We start from the raw sequence: 21,089 nt of genomic DNA on the forward strand, positions 1-21,089 counted from the left end.
ACTGGTGCGATCAGCAACCCAGAAATTAGTGCACATAAGCTGCAACATGAGTCATGAGATTATTACGATAATACATAACATTCCTTAGTGCAGAGCAATGATATTCAGATCATATGTGAATGATTAAAGTGTTATTCTGATCATAAACATAGTAGAACGTACTGTAACTGTTAGACCCAAAGGGGCCTGAACAGGGCATTGTCATTCATTTATTTTAACTGCTAAATTCCTCTTAAAGGGAATCTGTCTGCAAGTTTTTGTTTTGTTTTGGTTTTTTTTTTTGTTGGTGGGTGTAAGTTTACCCCCCCCAAAAAAGCAGACACCCCACTTCCCAGGAGACTCATACTTACCAGACCCGGATGTCTGCGTGGCTCCCAGGTCCTCCCTGTGATCTCCAGTGGGTGCTGCACGCTGTCACCCCCTGCTTCTGGCTGACTGACGCTGACACACACTGACACACACACTCACTTCATTCAGCGTTACAGAATACTTCAGGCCGCAGGGAATGATGGGAGGAAGTCACGTGTCCGGCCCGCCGGTCCTGTAAGCTAGCATTCTTGCACTCCACAGCATAGCCTCCCAGGATTCTGCCGGCCAGAAGAAATTGGTGTCGCTGGATGTGTGTGTGTGGATGTGTGTGTGTGATGCGCGTGTGTGTGTGTGTGTGATGCGCGTGTGTGTGTGTGTGTGTGTGTGTGATGCGCGTGTGTGTGTGTGTGTGTGTGATGCGCGTGTGTGTGTGTGTGTGATGCGCGTGTGTGTGTGTGTGTGATGCGCGTGTGTGTGTGATGCGCGTGTGTGTGATGCGCGCGCGCGTGTGTGTGTGTGTGATGCGCGTGAGAGAGATTGTGTGTGTGTGATCGGATGATTGTGTGGGTGTGCGATCACGGCAGGTCCTCTGCTCAGCGTCTGGTCAGTGTGATTTGCAGAGTGTCCACTTTCTATAATAAAGTGTCCTGCAGTATCTGTAACTTTTTTTGGCTGCACGGACACTTCATTATTGAACTAGGGCTTAGTTTCGGGGGAGGGGTTATATTTAAGCCTTGATCCGAAAATGCTGAAAATCCCTGCTGGGGCTTATTTTTGGAAAAACACGGTATGTAATGTCTTCAAGGGTTAAAACAGAGAATTCAGGGATGCCTGTCTTATGGGTCTGAGGAGTTGTTAATCTGTTTGTTTAAGAAGCAGGACTCATCCAACATGCCCCCTCCTATGACACCTCCCTGTTAATGCTCAATCTCTATAGAGAGCATGGTGTGGGCAGGGGCAGCTATCTCAGCTCTACTACAGGCTAAATCTAAAAAGTCTGATTTGTGTCAGAACGGCTGCACCCACTAATGTAAGTGATACATAATTGGATTGAGGATCTCTGCCTAAATTATGTTGCTCTTATGAGGTAGCAAAAACCTTCTGACAGATTTTTTATTTTTTAAGACACCCTACACCTTAGATGCTTTGGCCGATTAGCCATCTCAGCCGTCTCTCAGGAGACAGACTAGTAGTTCCTGTATTCTTTGTGATTAAGTTGGCAGCTGATGTGTCTGTCAGCGTCTTATTTGTAGGAGAACAAAGATATAGGCCTTCTGAGATCAGATATGCTGATGATGATTATCCCCGCCCCCCCCACGACCATCGGTGGGCCAGCACCCCCATACACACTAGATTTTTTGCTGAACCTGCCAGTATCAGCAGGTCTGGCCTAATTCGTCTAACTGTATCTGGTCTTTTCACTTTAGTGCTGTCACCTAATCCAGAGGCAAAGTCTCCATTTACCACACATCTATTGGATAGGTGATAACTTGCTGATCGGTGGGTGTCTGACTGCTTGTACAAAGAACTGGTCAGGGTCCGGTCGCAGTCGCAACCTCTGCGATCGCAGTAGTTAGGCCCCTGCTTTGGATAGATAACTTGCTTTCACTGGACAACATCTTTTACCATTAGTGCACATTTGCATTGGAAGTCTTGCCATAAATGTTCTGTTTTGATGCAGGGGACCCTTCATGCTGTGACCGAATTGGAGAGTGGCTTGAGAACTGTCTCCGAGTGGCTTTTACAAAATGGGGATCATTTTGTGTCCGGAACCCCTGGATTGTGATCTTTTGCTCCCTTGCGGTTATTGCTACGTGCTGCGCGGGCCTGAAGTTTATGCATATTACTACAGACCCAGTGGAGCTGTGGTCGGATCCACACAGCCAGGCTCGTAGGGAGAAGGATTACTTTGACTCCCACTTTGGCCCTTTCTTCCGCACAGAGCAGCTGATCATCACTGCTCCCTACAGTAAGGGAGGAACGTATTCCCCATATCCATCAGGAGATGACGTGCCATTTGGCCCACCTTTAACTTTTGACATTCTGTCTCAGGTAACAAAACCAATTGAATGTGAATACTTGTACAATATGCATAGATAACGTGGCTGATTTTCCTAGAACCGGCAAGGATACACATCAGCAAAACTTTTCTGCTTGTTGTCAACTAAATAGTCACATCTGATGAGTTTCGTAATGTTTGTCTTTTTACCTCTATAGTCTATGGGCCTGATTCATCAAACTTTTACGCGAATATTCTGGAGTAAGAATCTTTGAAAAGTTGCATAATATTGCTGCAACTTAAAGGGAACCTGTCGCCACTTTTTTGGACTATAAGCTGCGGCCACCACCACCGGGCTCTTATATACAGCATTCTAACATGCTGTATATAAGAGCCCACGCTGCTGTGACAGCATAAACACTTTAGAAGTACTTGGGTAAGTATTATAAAGTGTTTGTTTGGTTTTTTTTTTATGTTGTCACAGCGGCGTGGACTCTTATATACAGCATGTTAAAATGCTGTATATAAGAGCCCGGTGGTGGTGGCCGCAGCTTATAGTCCAAAAAAGTGGTGACAGGGTTCCCTTTTAAGACTGGGCTAAAATTGTGCAAGTTTTGGCATTCCCACTATTTTTGACCAGCTTTGTGACAGTAGGCAAAGCTGAGAAGAGGGCGTGATTACTGGTGCCCCTCAAATTCATGACGAGCGGCGATACCCACTTCACCACAAATCTTTCTCCAGCAGGGACTGGAGTAGGATTTGTGGTAAGACGCAGCTCATCTCATAAGACTAGTGTGAACAATACTGGTTTTGATTAATGTGACCCTATGCCTATAATTAACAGGAAAGCGTAGTATAGCGTTACCATAATTTATTATGATTATTGGGCATCTCCAAAATGTGCGGTTTGCGCTGTTAAGTTTATAACCCATTACTTACTGCAAAGATAGGGCTGTAGTTGTAAAGCACCCTGGCCAAAAAAATACTCAAACAGGATACAACGAAGCCCTCACTAAGTGGAGGCATCACAGGTGCAGGAGGAGCAAATCACGCAAACTTCCAAGAAAATGGAGGGTGCGATTGCTGGATGATAAAACTGCACACTGATGGCTTGCATAGAGCGCTGTTCACACCTGCAGATGCACAGTCACAATCTCGCAGCCTATTAGGTGACCCCCATACTATTAGATCAGGCGGTCTGCCAAGCCATACTCCATCTGTGCTATATACAGGGACAGGAACTCTAATATGCAAGGCCTAACAGAAAGGGGACTGGCTGTAGCCTGTACAAAAAATGAGGTTTTAGTTGGTATTATGGCCAGAATACGGAAGCCTACAACCCTCGTCATGGGAACCTCATGCTTGTTGGTCCCAACACGAAATATAAAAATAGCAACAAAAAGAGAAATAAATATCCTCCAAAAATGAAGCATACGTTTATAACCCATAATTATGAATGATGTGGTTTAGCATAACCTTTTCAGGAGATAATCTGCTTCCTGTATTGCCATCGCTTGGTTTAGACAGGCAGGCCAATCAAAAGCTTTGCTTCAATACACTGGATTCTGTCAGATTAGGCAATTCCAGCTTTTATTTGCTTCTCGTCCATTAGCAAATCTGCTGCTGGCCTGACAGCCTCTATGGTGTGTGACTTAAGCCTGCTTTACACGAGACGACCGATTGTGCGATAGCACAATAGTTCGTACCGGCCCCGTTGTTTTTGCGTCACGGGCAATTAGTTGCCCGTGGCGCACAAACTCGTTTAACCCCCGTCACACGTACTTACCTTCCGGACGACCTCGCTGTGGGCGACGAACGTCTACTTCCTGGAGTGGGAGGGATGTTCGGCGTCACACGGCAGGCGGCCAATAGAAGCGGAGGGACGGAGATGAGCGGGACGTAAACCTCCCGCCCACCTCCTTCCTTCCACATAGCCTGCGGGAGCCGCGGGACGCAGGTAAGCTGTGTTCATCGTTCCCGTCGCAAGCGATGCCGGATGTGCGTCACAAAAACAGTGACCCTGACGATCTATCTCACGATAGATTGTCTCGTGTAAAGCACCCTTTAAGGTAAAGAGCAGTCAGTCAAGTGGGAGAAGCTACACAGGGAGGTAAATAGAGCTGGAGTGACAGAGGGTTCAGACTTACATTAGTTCTTCAGTCCACACACACAGGGCATCAGCTCACCTCCTGTATATATATGGGAGTGGGGGGCAGAAACCAATATGTCTCGGCCTAGGCCTTAATCATGGTTATGGCCTAGGCTGAAATGCGTTGGTTTCTATCCCCCCTTATGTTTTGATGTCCTTATGTCTGATGACCTGGTGATTTTAATGAAGTAAATTTAAACCTTTATGATATACGTGTATTTGAGCCGGTTCTTCCAGCACTGGAATCTATTTGTTCTACAATATCTCTTCAGCCTCCATTTTCAGATCAATTCAAACTCTGATTTCTCAGTCCGGGGGTAATGAACGGACCATGGAAAGCTATTGGAGGACTTGTTTTGTAAAGATATAAGCAGTTTGGGCATGAAATCCTGCTGACAGAAACATTTTTTTTTTTTTTTTTGTCTTTTAACGTCCTAAAGGCAATTTTCACAGCTGGGAGCCCTTTTGAGTATACCACATATTTTTTAGGGATCCCAAGGAGGCTCACCCCCTGGAATGTCCTACCGGTAGATAGTGTTGCTTTTTCTTCTCTCCCCTTTCCAGCAGCCCAGGCCTTTCCGTTTTATTTATTCCATTGTATCCACATGAAATGCTGTACTCTTGTTTTTTTTTTTTTTTTTTTCTCGTCTCCCTTTATAGTCCGCATTGTTACAGAGTTTTTCTTCTCCAGGTTTTGGAGCTACAAAATGCTATTGAAGACCTAACAGCGGAATACCAAAATGAGACTGTGATGCTAAAAGACATCTGCTTGTCTCCACTTGCCCCGTATAATACCAACTGTACAATCCTCAGTGTCCTAAACTACTTCCAGAACAGCTACTCCGTACTGAATCATACCATAATGGATATTACTGGCTGGTATGTTGTGGCGGATTATCACACCCACTTCTTATACTGTGTGAAGTAAGTGTGGTCTTTATTATTGTTTTGTTTGTGTTTTTCTTATCTAGATTCTAATTCAAAGCACATTGTTTCTTTTACTATAACTCGCACAATTCAGACCCAAAATAATAATAATAATCTTTATTTCTATAGCGCCAACATACTCCGCTGAGCTTTACAATTCAGGAGGATCCTATACAAACAAGTAACTGTTATAGAAAATACAATATTTAGAGGGGGGAAAAAAAAGACAACCCTGTTCGTGAGAGCTTACAATCTACAATGAGATATGGGGGGGGGGGGGGCAAGGTAAAAGTGCTTATTTACAGTGACAATCCAGCCATCTCAAGGAAATGGGGGATAGATAATGGCTTCCTGGACCAATTGGCCTGAACCTTGAGATGCATTTGGGTGCCATGGAGTTTGACGTGGGGTTATGTTGTGAGAAGTTGTAGAGGGACTGTGTGAATTGGATTTGATTACGGAGTGTGATAGGCCGCCCTAAAAAGATGCGTTTTTAGGGAGCGTCTGAAGCCGAGTAAGTTATGATTCGTCCTAACTTCTTGGGGTAGAGCATTCCAGAGGATTGGTGCAGCTCGGAAGAAGTCTTGGATCCGGTAGTGGGAGGTTTGAATTAGTGTGGATGTCAGTCGAAAGTCGTTTGCAGAGCGTAGAGAACGGATGGGGTGATAGACAGAGAGGAGGGTGGAGATGTAGGGGGGTGCCGCACTGTGGAGGAGAGCTTTGTGGGTGAGAACAAGCAGTTTGAATTGGATCCTATGATATATGGGCAGCCAGTGCAATGACTGGCACAGAGCAGAGGCATCTGAGTAGCGGTTAGCCAGATAGGTGACCTTGGCTGCTGCATTAAGGATGGACTGTAGAGGAGAGAGTCTAGTTAGGGGGAGACCAATTAATAGAGAGTTACAGTAGTCAAGGCGAGAGTGGATCAGGGCCACGGTGAGTTTTTGTCGTTTCCATTGTGAGAAAGGGGCGGATTCTAGAGATGTTCTTGAGGTGCAAGCGGCAGGAGCGGGCAAGAGATTGTATGTGGGAGGTGAAGGAAAAATCAGTGTCAAGTAGAACACCCAGACAGCGGGCCTGCTGCCTTGGACGTATCGTTGTGCCACACACAGAGAGGCAGATGTCAGGTTTGGGAAGGTTGGAAGATGGAGGGAAAAGCAGAAGTTCAGTTTTTTAAAGGTTACGTTTCAGATAGAGAGCAGACATGATGTTGCAAACTGCAGTCGGGCAGTCACTTGTGTTCTGTAGTACAGCGGGGGTGAGCTCAGGGGATGAGGTGTATAGCTGTGTGTCATCAGCATAAAGATGGTACTGAAAGCCAAATCTGCTGATGGTCATTCCAATTGGGGCAGTGTAGAGGGAGAAAAGAAGAGGGCCAAGGACTGAACCTTGAGGGACCCCAACAGTGAGAGGAAGAGGAGATGATGTGGAGCCAGCAAATGATACACTGAATGAACGGCCAGAAAGATAGGAAGAGAACCATGAGAGCACAGTGTCCTTTAGACCAACAGAATGGAGCATAGAGAGAAGGAGATGGCGGTCAACAGTGTCGAAGGCGGCAGAGAGGTCAAGAAGGATAAGCAGAGAGTGGTCATCGCTACGTTTTGATGTCAACAGGTCATTGGTCACTTTGACAAGGGCAGTTTCTGTTGAGTGTAAAGAGCGAAAGCCAGACTGTAAAGGATCTAGAAGAGAGTGAGAGGAGAGGTAGCGGGTGAGGCGAGAGTAGACCAGGCGCTCCAAGAGTTTGGAGATGAAGGGGAGATTGGAGACTGGTTTGTAGTTGCTTGTGCAGGACGGATCAAGGGAAGGTTTTTTTTAATAATGGAGTAATGATAGTGTTTGAGGGAGGAGGGGAAGGTACCAGAGGGAGGAGGGGAAGGTACCAGAAGAGAGAGAGAGATTGAAGATTTTAGTTAGGTGAGTGGTGACAACCGGAGAGAGGGACTGGAGTAGGTGTGAGGGAAAGGGATCAGTAGGGCAAGTGGTAGGACGAGAAGAAGAGCAGAGCCTGGAGACTTCCTCCTCTGTGACTGGCTCAAATGTGGAAAGTGAGATGGATGGGATATGGGGAGAGATGGGATTCACAACGCTTGGTGGATGGGAGCTGATCTTTCGGCGGATGTTTTCTATTTTCTCTGTGAAATATGAGGCCAGGTCATCAGCATGAAGGTCTGTAATGGGGGGTCTGTACTTTGACACCTCTCACTCCCTCCTCAGTCCCAAAGAGCTTTTTTGGATTGTTGGATAGTGAGGAAATAAGGGTGGTGAAGTAGGTCTATTTGGTGAGATGAAGGGAAGAGTTGTAGGTCCTTAAGATGAACTTGTAGTGGATGAAGTTTTCTGGTGTGCGGGTTTTCCTCCATAGGCGTTCGGCACTCCTAGAGCATCGCTGGAGAAATCGAGTTTGGGATGTGAGCCAAGGCTGTTATACTCTGTGTTTTGGAGGTTCTTAGGGTGAGGGGTGCTACTTGGTCTAGGGTACTTCTGAGTGTGTCGTTTTTAGTGGTTTACAGCCAGATCAGGACAGGAAAGTGAGGCGATAGGCGACAGGGATGAGTGTAAAGAGTCTGTAAGGGTCTGAGAGTCAATGGCCTATAGGTTTCTGAATGTGTGATAGGTGGGAATGTGCTGGGTTCGATGAGGGTTTGTGAGCTTGAAGGAGAGTATATTGTGGTCCGAGAGGGGAAGAAGTGAGTTGTCAAAGTCAGAAAGTGAGTAGAAGCGGATAAAGACCAGGTCAAGGGTGTTACCATCTTCATGTGTCTCAGAGGATGAGAGCTGTGAGAGAGAGAAGCTGGGATGCAGATGGGGAGGAGGGGCTGTTCATGGGGATGTTAAAGTCTCCTAGGATTAGTGTTGGTAATTCTGAGGACATTAAGGCTATGTGCGCACGTTGCGTAATTACATGCAGTTACGCTGCGCTTTGTAGCGCAGCGTAACTGCATGCGTCCTGTGTCCCCTGCATAATCTATGGAGATTGTGCAGGGGCCGTGCGCACGTGGCGTCTTAGAGCGCAGCGCTTCGGCTGCTGCCAAAAGCGCGCGTTCTAAGAAGTGACATGTCACTTCTTCCGTGCGCTTTGCCGGCAGCCCCTGCTCTGTCTATGGCAGGAGCTGCAGTCAGAGCGCATGGAATCGGCTTTTTTTTTTTTTTTTTCACTACGGACATTTTCTGCAGCGATTTGAAGCGCACGTGTGCTCTTCAGATCGCTGCAGAAATTTCTGCAGTGACTGTACGCAACGTGTGCACATAGCCTAAGTGCGACAGCCAGGCTGAAAAGTGGTCAAGGAACTGGGTGGGTAAGCCTGGGGGACGGTATATATGACAGCTACTCTGAGGGGAAGGGGATGGAAGAGCCTGATGGTGTGGACCTCAAAGGATGGGAATGAGAGTGATGGAGCTGGGGGGATGACCTGGAAAGTAAATTGTGGGGACAGGAGTAAACAGACTCCACCACCATGTCTGTTTTCAGGTCTTGGTGAGTAGGAAAAGTGTAAACCACCGTGAGAAATGGCAGCAGGGGAAGTAGTGTCAGAATCCTGAATCCAGGTTAAAGTGAAATATTCACTCTTTCTTTATTTCAGACGCACATTAACAATCTATATATTGCATGTCTTATGTTCTTTGTCGAGGCTATCAGCTATAATTCAGTGTATTGTTAAAAATATGTGTGAGTGGCTATTCAGCTGGCTACTTTATGGATTGTTAATGTGCATAAAATTTAAAAAATTAAGGCAGATTTATTTTTTTAATTATAATGACTACTATAACTTTATTGAGACCTTTTTTTTGATGATGGTCTTGTACTATCGTAGTTGGCTTGTTCTCTTTTAAGATAACACAAGTGTGCAGGAGAGGAAGGATAAAAATGTGAACCAGAAAATGGAAGCATTTAAAGGGACCTTTAGTTAACCTTTTCGCACCAGAGCCTGTTTTTGCCTTCGTGACAGTAAAATTTTCATTTTTTCCTTCTACATTGCTTTGGTTCCTGTGAAGCACCTAAAGGGTTAATAAACTTCTTGGATGTGGTTTTGAGCAGTGTGAGGGGTGCAGTTTTTAGAATGGTGTCACTTTTGGGTATTTTCTGTTACCTAGGCTTCTCAGTCACTTCAAATGTGATGTGGTCCCTAAAAAAAAAAAATGGTTTTGTAAATGTTGATGGACAAATGAGAAATTGCTGATGAACTTTGACCCCTTCTAACTTCCTAACGAAAAAAATTGTTTGAGAAATTGTGCCGATGTAAAGTAGACATGTTGGAAATGTTATTTAGTCACTATTTTTTGTAGCATTACTTTCTGGTTTAAGGTCATAAAAATTAAAAGTTTCAAAATTGCAAAATTTTCAAACTTTTTGCCAAATTTCCGATATTTTTACACATAAATGCAAAAAATATCTTATGTTTTACTTCAGGATATGCATAAAATTATCACGAAAAAACATTCTCAGAATCGCCAGAATTGTTGAAGCGTTCCAGAGTTATAACATGTCAAAGTGACACTGGTCAGAAGTAAAAAAAATTGGCCCGTTTTCTCACAAAATGTTATTTTAGCCTCACATTTTGTATTTTCACAAGGGCAACAAGATAAATGCACCATAAAATGTATTGTGTAATTTCTCCTGAGCATGCAGATACCTCATATGTGGTGGAAATCTACTGCTTGGGCGCATGACAGGGCTCGGAAGGGAAGAAGTGCCATTTGAATTTTTGAAAGTGGTCGCCATGTGGGTGTGGGGACCCCCTAATGTGCCTAAACAGTGGAGCTCCCCTACAAGTGACCCCATTTTGGAAACTAAACCCCTCAATGAATTTAACTAGATGTTTGGTGAGCCCCTTGAACCCACAGGGGATTCACAGAAGTTTAGAACGTTGAACCATGAAAATAAAAACAAGTACATTTTTACCACAAAATTGTTACTTCAACAATGTAGCTTACTTTCTTTGTCGCTCCATTGGGAGACCCAGACAATTGGGGTGTATAGCTTCTGCCTCCGGAGGCCACACAAAGTATTACACTTTAAAAAGTGTAACCCCTCTCCTCTGCCTATACACCCCCCCGTGCATCACGGGCTCCTCAGTTTTATGCTTTGTGTTGAAGGAGGCACACATGCACTCATGCTCCCATTTTTAGTCAGCAGCAGCTGCTGATTATATCGAATGGAAGAAAAGAGGGCCCTAACAGGGCTCCCGGCATGCTCCCTTCTCACCCCACTAAGTCGGCGGTGTTTTTAAGGTTGAGGTACCCATTGCGGGTACACAGGCCGGAGCCACATGCCGTTTTCCTTCCCCATCCCTTAGGGGCTCTGGGAGAAGTGGGATCCTATCCGGTCATCCAGGCACTGGGACCGGGCTCCCTCCGCAGCCCCTGTGGGATTCTGACGGACAGGAGACTGAGTATCATCAGGGACAGGGCCCTGCATCTACAGGTACTCTGTGTCCCCTTGGGGACGGTGCATGGAACACCTTGACCTCAGACGCTGCAGCGACTGCGGTGTTGGTATGAGACCGGGACTACCGCGCCGACCGTGCCTGCTTGCCGGCCGCGGTTTTTAACTTTAGTCCCCGGCTTTTGCGGCCTAGTGCCTTAAACTCCCGCCCCCGGGCCTGCCAGTCAGGGGGAAGGGCGGGACGGTCGGTCTGACGCCGACAGTGAGGGCTGGAGCACACTTGGCTGTCCTCCGCCCCCCTCACTATTCACTCTGGGGCACCAGATTCCCGCACTTTTGTAGTTACGCCCACGGCTCCCTCCTCCCCTGTGAACGCCGACGGCCATGTTTTAAGCACATTCTGCCGGTGGAGGACTTCTGGCAGCACCTCTGGGAGACCCGAGGCAGGGAATCTGGTGGCCACACACTGCTTGAGCGGTCGGTAAGCCAGGTGGCTCCTTCCCACCGGTGCTGGGCCCCCTAGAGTGCTGAACTGTGTATATATATATATTATATTGTATACATTTTCTCGGTTCGGCTGTACTGTTAGCTTGTGGCTATATATCCCTCAGTGATCACTCTCCTGGGAGACTACAGCATGTCGTTCACAAGGAGCAAGGGTGCCAAGACACAGGGTTATTTTGCAACCTGTACCTCCTGTGCGGCTATGCTACCTGCAGGTTCCACCTACCCTCACTGTGAGCAATGCTCGGGCCATATGGCAGTCGCTCAGCCGGAGCCTGGGGCACTGGTGGGACCCTCGGCCCAGGTAGAACCGCCGGCTTCCCCTGTCCAGGCGGCAGGGACAGAGTTTGCAGCTTTTGCTGAGAAACTCTCTGAGTCACTTTCACAATCCATGGCTCAGTCTATGGACAAATGGTCTGCTAAGATACTAGAAGCTTTGCAGCCCAGACCGGCCCTTACACAGGCCCCGGGCACTGCGGGATCGCCCCCAGGCCCCTCTCGGTCTGCGACGAAGCGTGCTCCTGGGGTGGCCTCTAGTTATTACGTGGAGGACTCCGGCACGGACCGCAGTCCCAGACCGGCTAAGCGGGCTCGCTTAGAATCTTCCCCGACTTCATCACGCTGTTCGGGGTCTCAGCTTGAGGACTCTCTAGAGGATGAGGCGGAGGTCGCAGTCCAGGACTCTGACCCTGACGTTGCTCTCAATCTTGATACACCTGAAGGGGACGCCATAGTAAATGACCTTATAGCGTCCATCAACCAGGTGCTAGATCTTTCTCCCCCAACTCTACCTATAGAGGAGTCGGCAGCACAGCAGGAGAAGCACCAATTTAGGTTTCCCAAACGTACTCGGAGTGTTTTCTTCGATCACTCGAACTTCAGAGATGCTGTCCAGAAGCACAGGGCTTTCCCGGACAAGCGCTTTACTAAACGCCTTAATGACACACGTTACCCCTTCCCCTCTGACGTAGTTAAGGGTTGGGCTCAATGTCCCAAGGTGGATCCTCCATTCTCTAGACTGGCGGCTAGATCCGTAGTAGCAGTGGCTGACGGTTCAACGCTCAAGGATGCCACGGACAGGCAGATAGAGCTCCTAATGAAATCCATCTATGAAGCCATAGGCGCGTCCTTTGCCCCAGCCTTTGCAGCAGTGTGGGCACTCCAGGCTATCTCAGCTTGTCTGTCTGAGATTAATGCGGTCACCCGTACCTCTGCTCCGCAAGTAGCGTCTTTAACGTCTCAGGCGTCGGTATTTTCATCCTACGCCATGAATGCTGTCCTGGACTCGGCTAGCCGTACAGCGGTAGCATCCGCCAATTCGGTGGCAGTCCGCAGGGCCATGTGGCTACGCGAATGGAAGGCAGACTCTGCTTCCAAGAAGTTCTTGACCGGTTTGCCCTTTTCTGGCGACCGATTGTTTGGCGAACAATTGGATGAAATTATTAAGCAATCCAAGGGAAAGGACTCGTCCTTACCCCAGCCCAAACCAAAGAGACCTCAGCAACGAAAAATTCAAGCGAGGTTTCGGTCCTTTCGGCCCTCAGCCAGGTCCCAATCCTCATCGTCCAACAGGCCACAGAAGAGCCAGAGAAACTCTTCTGCATGGCGGTCTAAGTCACGTCCTCCAAAGACCGCCGGAGGCACCGTCTCCAAGGCGGCCTCCTCATGACTTTCGGCCTCCCCAAACCGCATCCTCGGTCGGTGGCAGGCTCTCCCGCTTTTGCGACGCCTGGTGGCCACATGTCCAAGACCGATGGGTGAGGGACATTCTGTCTCACGGTTACAGGATAGAGTTCAGCTCTCGTCCTCCGACTCGTTTTTTCAGAACATCTCCGCCCCCCGAGCGAACCGTTGCACTTTTTCAGGCGGTGGACACTCTGAAGACAGAAGGAGTTGTGATCCCCGTTCCCCTTCAGGAACGTGGTCGCGGTTTTTACTCGAACCTGTTCGTGGTACCAAAAAAGGACGGTTCATTCCGTCCCGTTTTGGACCTCAAATTGCTCAACAGACATGTGAGAACCAGGCGGTTTCGCATGGAATCCCTCCGCTCTGTCATCGCTTCGATGTCCCAAGGAGACTTCCTGGCATCAATCGACATCAGGGATGCCTATCTCCACGTGCCGATCGCTCCAGAGCATCAACGCTTCCTGCGTTTCGCCATTGGGGACGAACACCTTCAGTTTGTGGCACTGCCTTTCGGCCTGACGACAGCCCCACGGGTCTTCACCAAGGTCATGGCATCCGTGGTGGCGGTCCTACATTCTCAGGGCCACTCGGTGATCCCTTACTTAGACTATCTCCTAGTCAAGGCACCCTCCCGGGTGGCATGTCAACGCAGTCTGACCGTGGCTCTGGAGACTCTCCAGAGGTTCGGGTGGATCATCAATTTCCCAAAGTCAAAATTGACTCCGACCCAATCACTGACTTACCTCGGGATGGAGTTTCATACTCTCTCAGCGATAGTCAAGCTACCGCTGGACAAACAGCGTTCGCTGCAAACAGGGGTGCAATCTCTCCTTCGGGCCCAGTCACACCCCTTGAGGCGCCTCATGCACTTCCTGGGGAAGATGGTGGCAGCAATGGAGGCAGTTCCCTTTGCGCAGTTTCATCTGCGTCCACTCCAATGGGACATTCTCCGCAAATGGGACAAGAGGTCGACGTCCTTAGACAGGAACGTCTCTCTTTCTCTGGCAGCCAAGACCTCTCTTCAGTGGTGGCTTCTTCCCACTTCCCTGTCGAAGGGAAAATCTTTCCTGCCCCCATCCTGGGCTGTGGTCACGACGGACGCGAGTCTGTAAGTGGTGGGGAGCGGTTTTTCTCCACCACAAGGCTCAGGGAACCTGGTCTCCGACAGAGTCCTCCCTTCAGATCAATGTTCTGGAGATAAGGGCAGTGTATCTAGCCCTAAAAGCGTTCCATCGGTGGCTGGAGGGCAGGCAGATCCGCATACAGTCGGACAACGCCACGGCGGTCGCGTACATCAACCACCAGGGCGGCACTCGCAGTCGTCAAGCCTTCCAAGAAGTTCGGCGGATTCTGCTGTGGGCAGAGGCCACAGCCTCCACCATCTCCGCGGTTCACATCCCAGGCGTAGAAAACTGGGAAGCAGACTTTCTCAGTCGCCAGGGCATGGACGCAGGGGAATGGTCTCTTCACCCGGACGTGTTTCAAGAGATCTGTTGCCGCTGGGGAACGCCGGACGTCGATCTCATAGCGTCTCGGCACAACAACAAAGTCCCGGCATTCATGGCACGGTCTCAGGATCACAGAGCTCTGGCGGCGGACGCCTTAGTTCAGGATTGGTCGCAGTTTCGACTGCCTTATGTATTCCCTCCTCTGGCAATGCTGCCCAGAGTGTTGCGCAAGATCAGGTCCGACTGCCGCCGCGCCATCCTCGTCGCTCCAGACTGGCCGAGGAGGTCGTGGTACCCGGACCTGTGGCACCTCACTGTGGGTCAACCGTGGGCACTCCCAGACCGACCAGACTTGCTGTCTCAAGGACCATTTTTCCATCTGAATTCGGCGGCCCTCAACCTGACTGTGTGGCCATTGAGTCCTGGCTCCTAGCGTCTTCAGGGTTATCTCAAGAGGTCATTGCCACTATGAGACAGGCCAGGAAACCAACGTCAGCCAAGATCTATCACAGGGCTTGGAGGATCTTCTTAGCCTGGTGCTCTGATAAGGGGTTTACCCCCTGGCCGTTTGCCTTACCCACGTTTCTTTCCTTCCTTCAATCCGGAATGGACAAGGGTTTGTCTCTCGGCTCTCTCAAGGGACAAGTCTCGGCGCTTTCCGTGTTTTTTCAAAAGCGTCTAGCCAGGCTTCTGCAGGTCCGCACGTTCCTGCAGGGAGCTTGCCACATAGTTCCACCTTACAAGCGTCCGCTGGAACCCTGGGATCTCAACAGGGTTCTACGGGCTCTTCAGAAACCACCTTTCGAGCCGCTGAAGGATGTCTCTCTATCACGTCTTTCGCAGAAGGTGGCATTTCTAGTGGCAGTCACATCACTCCGAAGAGTGTCAGAGCTTGCAGCGCTGTCATGCAAAGCCCCCTTCCTGGTATTTCACCAGGATAAGGTGGTTCTGCGTCCGGTCCCGGACTTTCTCCCCAAAGTGGTGTCCCCTTTTCATCTCAATCAGGATATCTCCTTACCTTCATTTTGCCCTCATCCAATTCACCAATGTGAAAAGGATTTGCATTTGTTAGATCTAGTGAGAGCACTCCGGATCTACGTGTCTCGCACGGCGCCACTGCGCCGTTCTGATGCGCTCTTTGTCCTTGTCGCTGGCCAGCGTAAGGGGTCGCAGGCTTCCAAGTCAACCTTGGCTCGGTGGATCAAGGAACCGATTTTTGAAGCCTACCGTTCTTCTGGGCTTCCGATTCCTTCAGGGCTGAAAGCCCATTCTACCAGAGCCGTGGGTGCGTCCTGGGCATTGCGGCACCGGGCGGCGGCTCAGCAGGTGTGTCAGGCAGCTACCTGGTCTAGTCTGCACACTTTCACGAAACACTATCAGGTGCATACCTATGCTTCGGCGGATGCCAGTCTAGGTAGGCTAGTCCTTCAGGCGGCGGTTGCCCACCTGTAAGAGGAGGGCCGTTGTTGGCTCTTTTTATCAGGGTATTCTTTTACCCACCCAGGGACTGCTTTTGGACGTCCCAATTGTCTGGGTCTCCCAATGGAGCGACAAAGAAGAAGGGAATTTTGTTTACTTACCGTAAATTCCTTTTCTTCTAGCTCGTATTGGGAGACCCAGCACCCGCCCCTGTTCCCTTCGGGCTGTTGTTCTTTTGTGTACACATGTTGTTCATGTTGAATTGTTCTTTTGGTTCATGGTTTTCAGTTCTCCGAACATCCTTCGGATTGAATTTACCTTAGACCAATTTATAAGTATCCTCCTTCCTGCTTTTACACCAAAACTGAGGAGCCCGTGATGCACGGGGGGGTGTATAGGCAGAGGGGAGGGGTTACACTTTTTAAAGTGTAATACTTTGTGTGGCCTCCGGAGGCAGAAGCTATACACCCCAATTGTCTGGGTCTCCCAATAGGAGCTAGAAGAAAAGGAATTTACGGTAAGTAAACAAAATTCCCTTCTTTTCACAAGGGTATCAGGAAAAAGTGCTCAATAAAATGTATTGTGCAATTTCTCCTGAGTACGCACATAAGTCATACGTGGTTGAAATCTACAGTTTGGGTGCACGGCAGGGCTCTGAAGCGAAGGGGCGCTATTTGACTGCAAAATTAGCTGCACTCATTAGCGGACGCCATATTGCGTGTGGAAAATCCCTGAGGTGCCTAAACAGTGGAGCTCCCCCCCCACAAGTGACCACATTTTGGAAACTAGACACCTCGAGGAATATATCTAAATGTTTGGTGAGCCCCCAAGGACTTCACTGAATTTTATAACATTGGAGGTGTGAAAATGAAAACATGCATTTTTACCAAAACTTTTATTTCAACCAGATACCCTTGTGAAAAAAAATCGATCAGGGAAAAATACACCATAAAATTTATTCTGTAATTTCTCCTGAGTACAGCGATACCCCATATATGGTGGAAATCAATTGTTTAGGAGCACAGCAGGGCTCAGAAGGGAAGGAGCGTCATTGAATTTTAGAGCGCACAATTGTCTGGAATTAGATAGCGGACGCCATGTTGCATTTGGAGAGACCTCCATGGGAGGTCTTGTTTTTTGCGGGACGAGTTGACTTTTCTAGTGGTACCATTTTCGGGCACATAACCTTTTTGGATTTGTTTTTTATTTTCATTCAGGAATTGTTTTTTGCTATTTATTTTTTATGCCGTTCACTGTTTGGTAAAAGTAACAACACAGGTGTATTCTTTTGGGCAGCACGCATACACAGATACCACATTTACATCATTTATTTTTTTTTTGTTTTTGTTTTTTTTTTGTTTTACGCAATAAAAACAGTTTTTAGAAAATAGAATTTTTTTTTTCTTTTGCATTGCTGAATTCTCAGAGCTGTAACTTTTTTTTGTTTTTCCACTGGTGGAGCTGGATGGCGGCTTGATTTCTGCGTTACAAGATGTAGTTTTCAGTAATACCAGTTTTGTTTGTTCAGCTTTTTGATTACGTTTTATTCCACTTTTTTTTTCTGCAGTATGATGAAAAATCATTCTTTGATGCAGTTTTTTTGAAAAGTGTTCACTGAAGGGATTAAATAGTGACAGTTTTGTAGATCAGGTTGGGTCGGACACGGCGATACCAAATAAGTGTACATTTGTTGTTTGTTTTTGTTTTTTATATAAATGTATTTTTGGGTATAATTTTTTTGTCTTTCATTTTTACATTTTGCTGTTTTTTTTTTTTTGTTTTTTTTTAACCTGGTCCCTATATGGGACTTTCACTTTTCTTAGTCCGATCACTGGTATAATGCATTACCATGCAGCAGCACAGCAGTGCATTATACTAACAGTGTCAGGGTGCACTGCAGAATGCCTGTCACATCCAGCTGCAGGCTGGATCTCTCAGGCCACCATAGATGGCAGACCCAGAGTCATGTGACCTCCGGTTGCCATGACAACCCAAGGTCCTGCGTGATCGCGACACTGGAGACCCGGGAGAGGTAAGAAGAGCAGCTCTCTGTACCTCTGAAACTTCTATATGCCTTGATCACAGCAGATAGATGATCACAAAGGGTTAACATCACCAGGACCTGATCCAATCAGATCCTGGTGATGTCTCCGGGCAGAACTACTGTTTTGCACCGGAAACCCGGTGATTGCAGCATGCAGGGGGGGTCGCGATTCCCTCCTGAATGCAGACCGTTGATAAACATCAGTTCTGCACAATCCCAAAATAATTGGATGTTTATCTACCGTCGACGGTCCTGAAGCAGTTAGTGCCTCCTTCACATATGCCTCGCTTGTCCATGGGCTGCTTCTAATATTCCAGCTCCTCCCTATTTAAAGCACACCAATCACCAGGATTTTCATATATAACCTAAATCCAGTGCTATACTGGCACTATTATGCTGATTCTATACATACCTGTAGTGGTCAGCTCGGATGTATAAGTTTTGAAACACAAGCAAGTAAAGTTTGTAAAATCAGCAGCTTGTTCAGTGACAGCAGCTGATAGCTGGGGGATATTCATAGTTCTCCCCCCAGCTATCCCCCCAGTTGGCAGCAGCTTGTTGATAGCTGGGGTGGGTATTCATAGTTATCCCGTCCCCCTGATACTTTGTTAATTCTATTATACAATCGTTTTACTTTGTGCCTAAAAGGACCTGTGCTGATGTCATACCCATGTGACCAGAAGGGGCGGGGCCTCAGCCAACAGAAAAATGATGCTTCCTGGTATCAACTGTTGACTGAGGCCCCTTCCCTTCTGGTCACATGGGTTTGACATCAGCACAGGTTCTTTTAGTCTCAAAGTAAAACGATTGTATAATAGAATTAACAAAGTATCAGGGGGAGGGGATAACTAGGAATATCCACCCCAGCTATCAGCTGATCCTCAGCTGCTGTCACTCAACAAGCTGCTGATTTTACAAACTTTACTTGCTTGTGTTTCAAAACCTATACATCCGAGCTGACAACTACAGGTATGTATGGAATCAGCCAGTATAGCACTGGCTTTAGGTTATATAGGAAAATCCTGGTGATTGGTGCGCTTTAATGGAAGGAGCCTGAGTTGGTGGTACCAGGCCTCGTCCATTGACAATACTGACACTGCTTATTGGAAGGGGAATAAACCCTCATTAACCCCCTCAATACTGTACAAGTTTCTAAGTTTATTACAGAGCTGTATGACTGATTGTAACCACTTCATTCCACAGATCTCCCACATCGTTGAATGACACTTCTCCCCTTCACGACCCATGCATGGGTACATTTGGTGGGCCAATCTTTCCTTGGCTTGTGCTTGGAGGCTATGATGGTATGATCAATGTACTCTACAATGTTTTATGTTTTCACAGCTTTTAAGCATGCTCAAGATTTATTATCCTGAATGCGCTTACATGATACATTTTTGCACATTTCTGTCTTTGCAAAATCCGTATGTTGAACACAGTTAGTAAACCTGCCCCAGAGTTTTTACAAAAGCGGCAAATAGTTTCTCCACAGACAGATCCATCGCTTCTTGATGCTGTTCTAGAGGCCATCGAGCAATGATGAGATAGTGTCAGACTAGTAGTCCTGTGAATACGTACGTACCACAAGCAACATGCAAGCATACAGAAGATCTTATAAAATAACTTAATGGGAATCTCTCTGCAGGTTTTTGCTACCTCATCTGAGAGCAGCATGATGTAGAGAGAGAGAGACCTGAATCTAACAATTTATCACTTAGTTTACTGAGTGCAGCCATTCTGACACAATTGGAGTTTAGATTTGGCATGTAGCAGAGCTTAGAAAGTTACCCACACCAGGCTCTCTATAGACATTTGTATATAGTAAGCATACTAATCACTCTAGCTTATTAAATCACTCACTGATAAATTCCTGAATCTAAAACAAACATTGCAGGTAAACCGCATAGTGTTCATCACCTTGTATGCTTTTTGTTTTAGATTCAATTAACAACCTCATGTCCTGATAATTAACTTATGGCACTCCAAAAAGGTATAATTTGTACACATTATATTGGGCATCAATGGATGACCAAATTAAAGGAGTAACGCCTTTTTCCAATAAAAACAATCTTTATTTAAACATATATTTAAAATATTATAGCATAAGGATACTGAATGAAAGAGGGACACAAGCAGGAACAGTAATTAAATCCCTATATCAATCAAACCCCAATAGGTGGGATATATTGCATCAAACAGGTGAATATAAATATAATTAACAGCCATAAATCACATGTTTAGTGGACCAAATGCAGATTCTGCGATTCAAACTGCGTTTTTATCAATGTTGCAAATATTCTCTAAAGCACAGTTTCCCCATGAATAATTTATACTCGTAAGAATAAATAAATAAAAGAGTATATGGGGTCCCTTGAGCAAGAGACTAATTCAAACATGCAGTATAACTTTCAAGTAAGCGTACACAGCGATTACCGCCGAGCCTGCATGCATCCAAAAACATTGAGACTCATTAGAGAGAGGCTGACGCCCAACATGATCGTATCACAAAAATATCACACAAGTACATCACCTGAGTAGTAGTACCCTGCCGTGACCCTCACACTCCGACACGTGTTTCGCAAATGGCTTTCTCGAGGAGCGTGTCAGAGGTGAGGGGCGGGCTGGTTTAAAAACACCAAGTGACCAATAAGACAAAAGGCTCCGATCGCATTATTGCGTCAGAGCAGAAAGCAGATTGATCCAATTAAGCGGCGCCTGACAGCCGTTGCCACAGACGCTCATAAAAGGACCTCCCACTGATCGCGATCACGTGACTGTGATGTCATGGCCCACGTGATAGTGAGCCATGGCAACCACGTAACGCTATCTGACGCGATGTGGGACGGCCAGCAAGCGGCACGGCGGACATGCGCACTAGGTAATCTGCAGTACTTAGAAAAAACAGAGAGATGATTCACTTAGTTAGTGTCCATTGTCAGCAAAACAGAACATATGGACAACAAAGAAGCACACCTTTATCTAACGGGATATCAAGACAAATAGTAATTATACATTAGCGTGCACACATACAGGATAAGTATTAACAAACCCTCAATCCCATATATTATGAATGTGACATAACTCCGAACACACTAATCCATAAGAGTAACAATTCTTTTTAATTGTCCAATAGTCCCTGAAGCAACTTGAAAGGTGGCTCCTTCTCCTAGCCAACCACAGTTACTGGAAAAGGAAATCTCTGTAGATGTAGAATT

At 47.1% G+C, this 21,089-nt stretch overlaps 1 protein-coding gene across 1 annotated transcript in view; it reads left to right on the forward strand.

Annotated features, from left to right (window-relative positions):
* NPC1 (NPC intracellular cholesterol transporter 1) overlaps window positions 1–21,089 on the forward strand; it is an 84,740-nt gene that overhangs the window by 21,277 nt on the left and 42,374 nt on the right. The window contains exons 7-9 of the mRNA XM_075316051.1: window positions 1,991–2,361; window positions 5,149–5,381; window positions 19,078–19,178. Coding sequence (XP_075172166.1) covers window positions 1,991–2,361; window positions 5,149–5,381; window positions 19,078–19,178 — 705 coding nt within the window. The remainder of the gene's footprint in view (window positions 1–1,990; window positions 2,362–5,148; window positions 5,382–19,077; window positions 19,179–21,089) is intronic.

Source organism: Anomaloglossus baeobatrachus, chromosome 6 (assembly GCF_048569485.1).
Source record: "Anomaloglossus baeobatrachus isolate aAnoBae1 chromosome 6, aAnoBae1.hap1, whole genome shotgun sequence".
NCBI lineage: Eukaryota > Metazoa > Chordata > Amphibia > Anura > Aromobatidae > Anomaloglossus > Anomaloglossus baeobatrachus.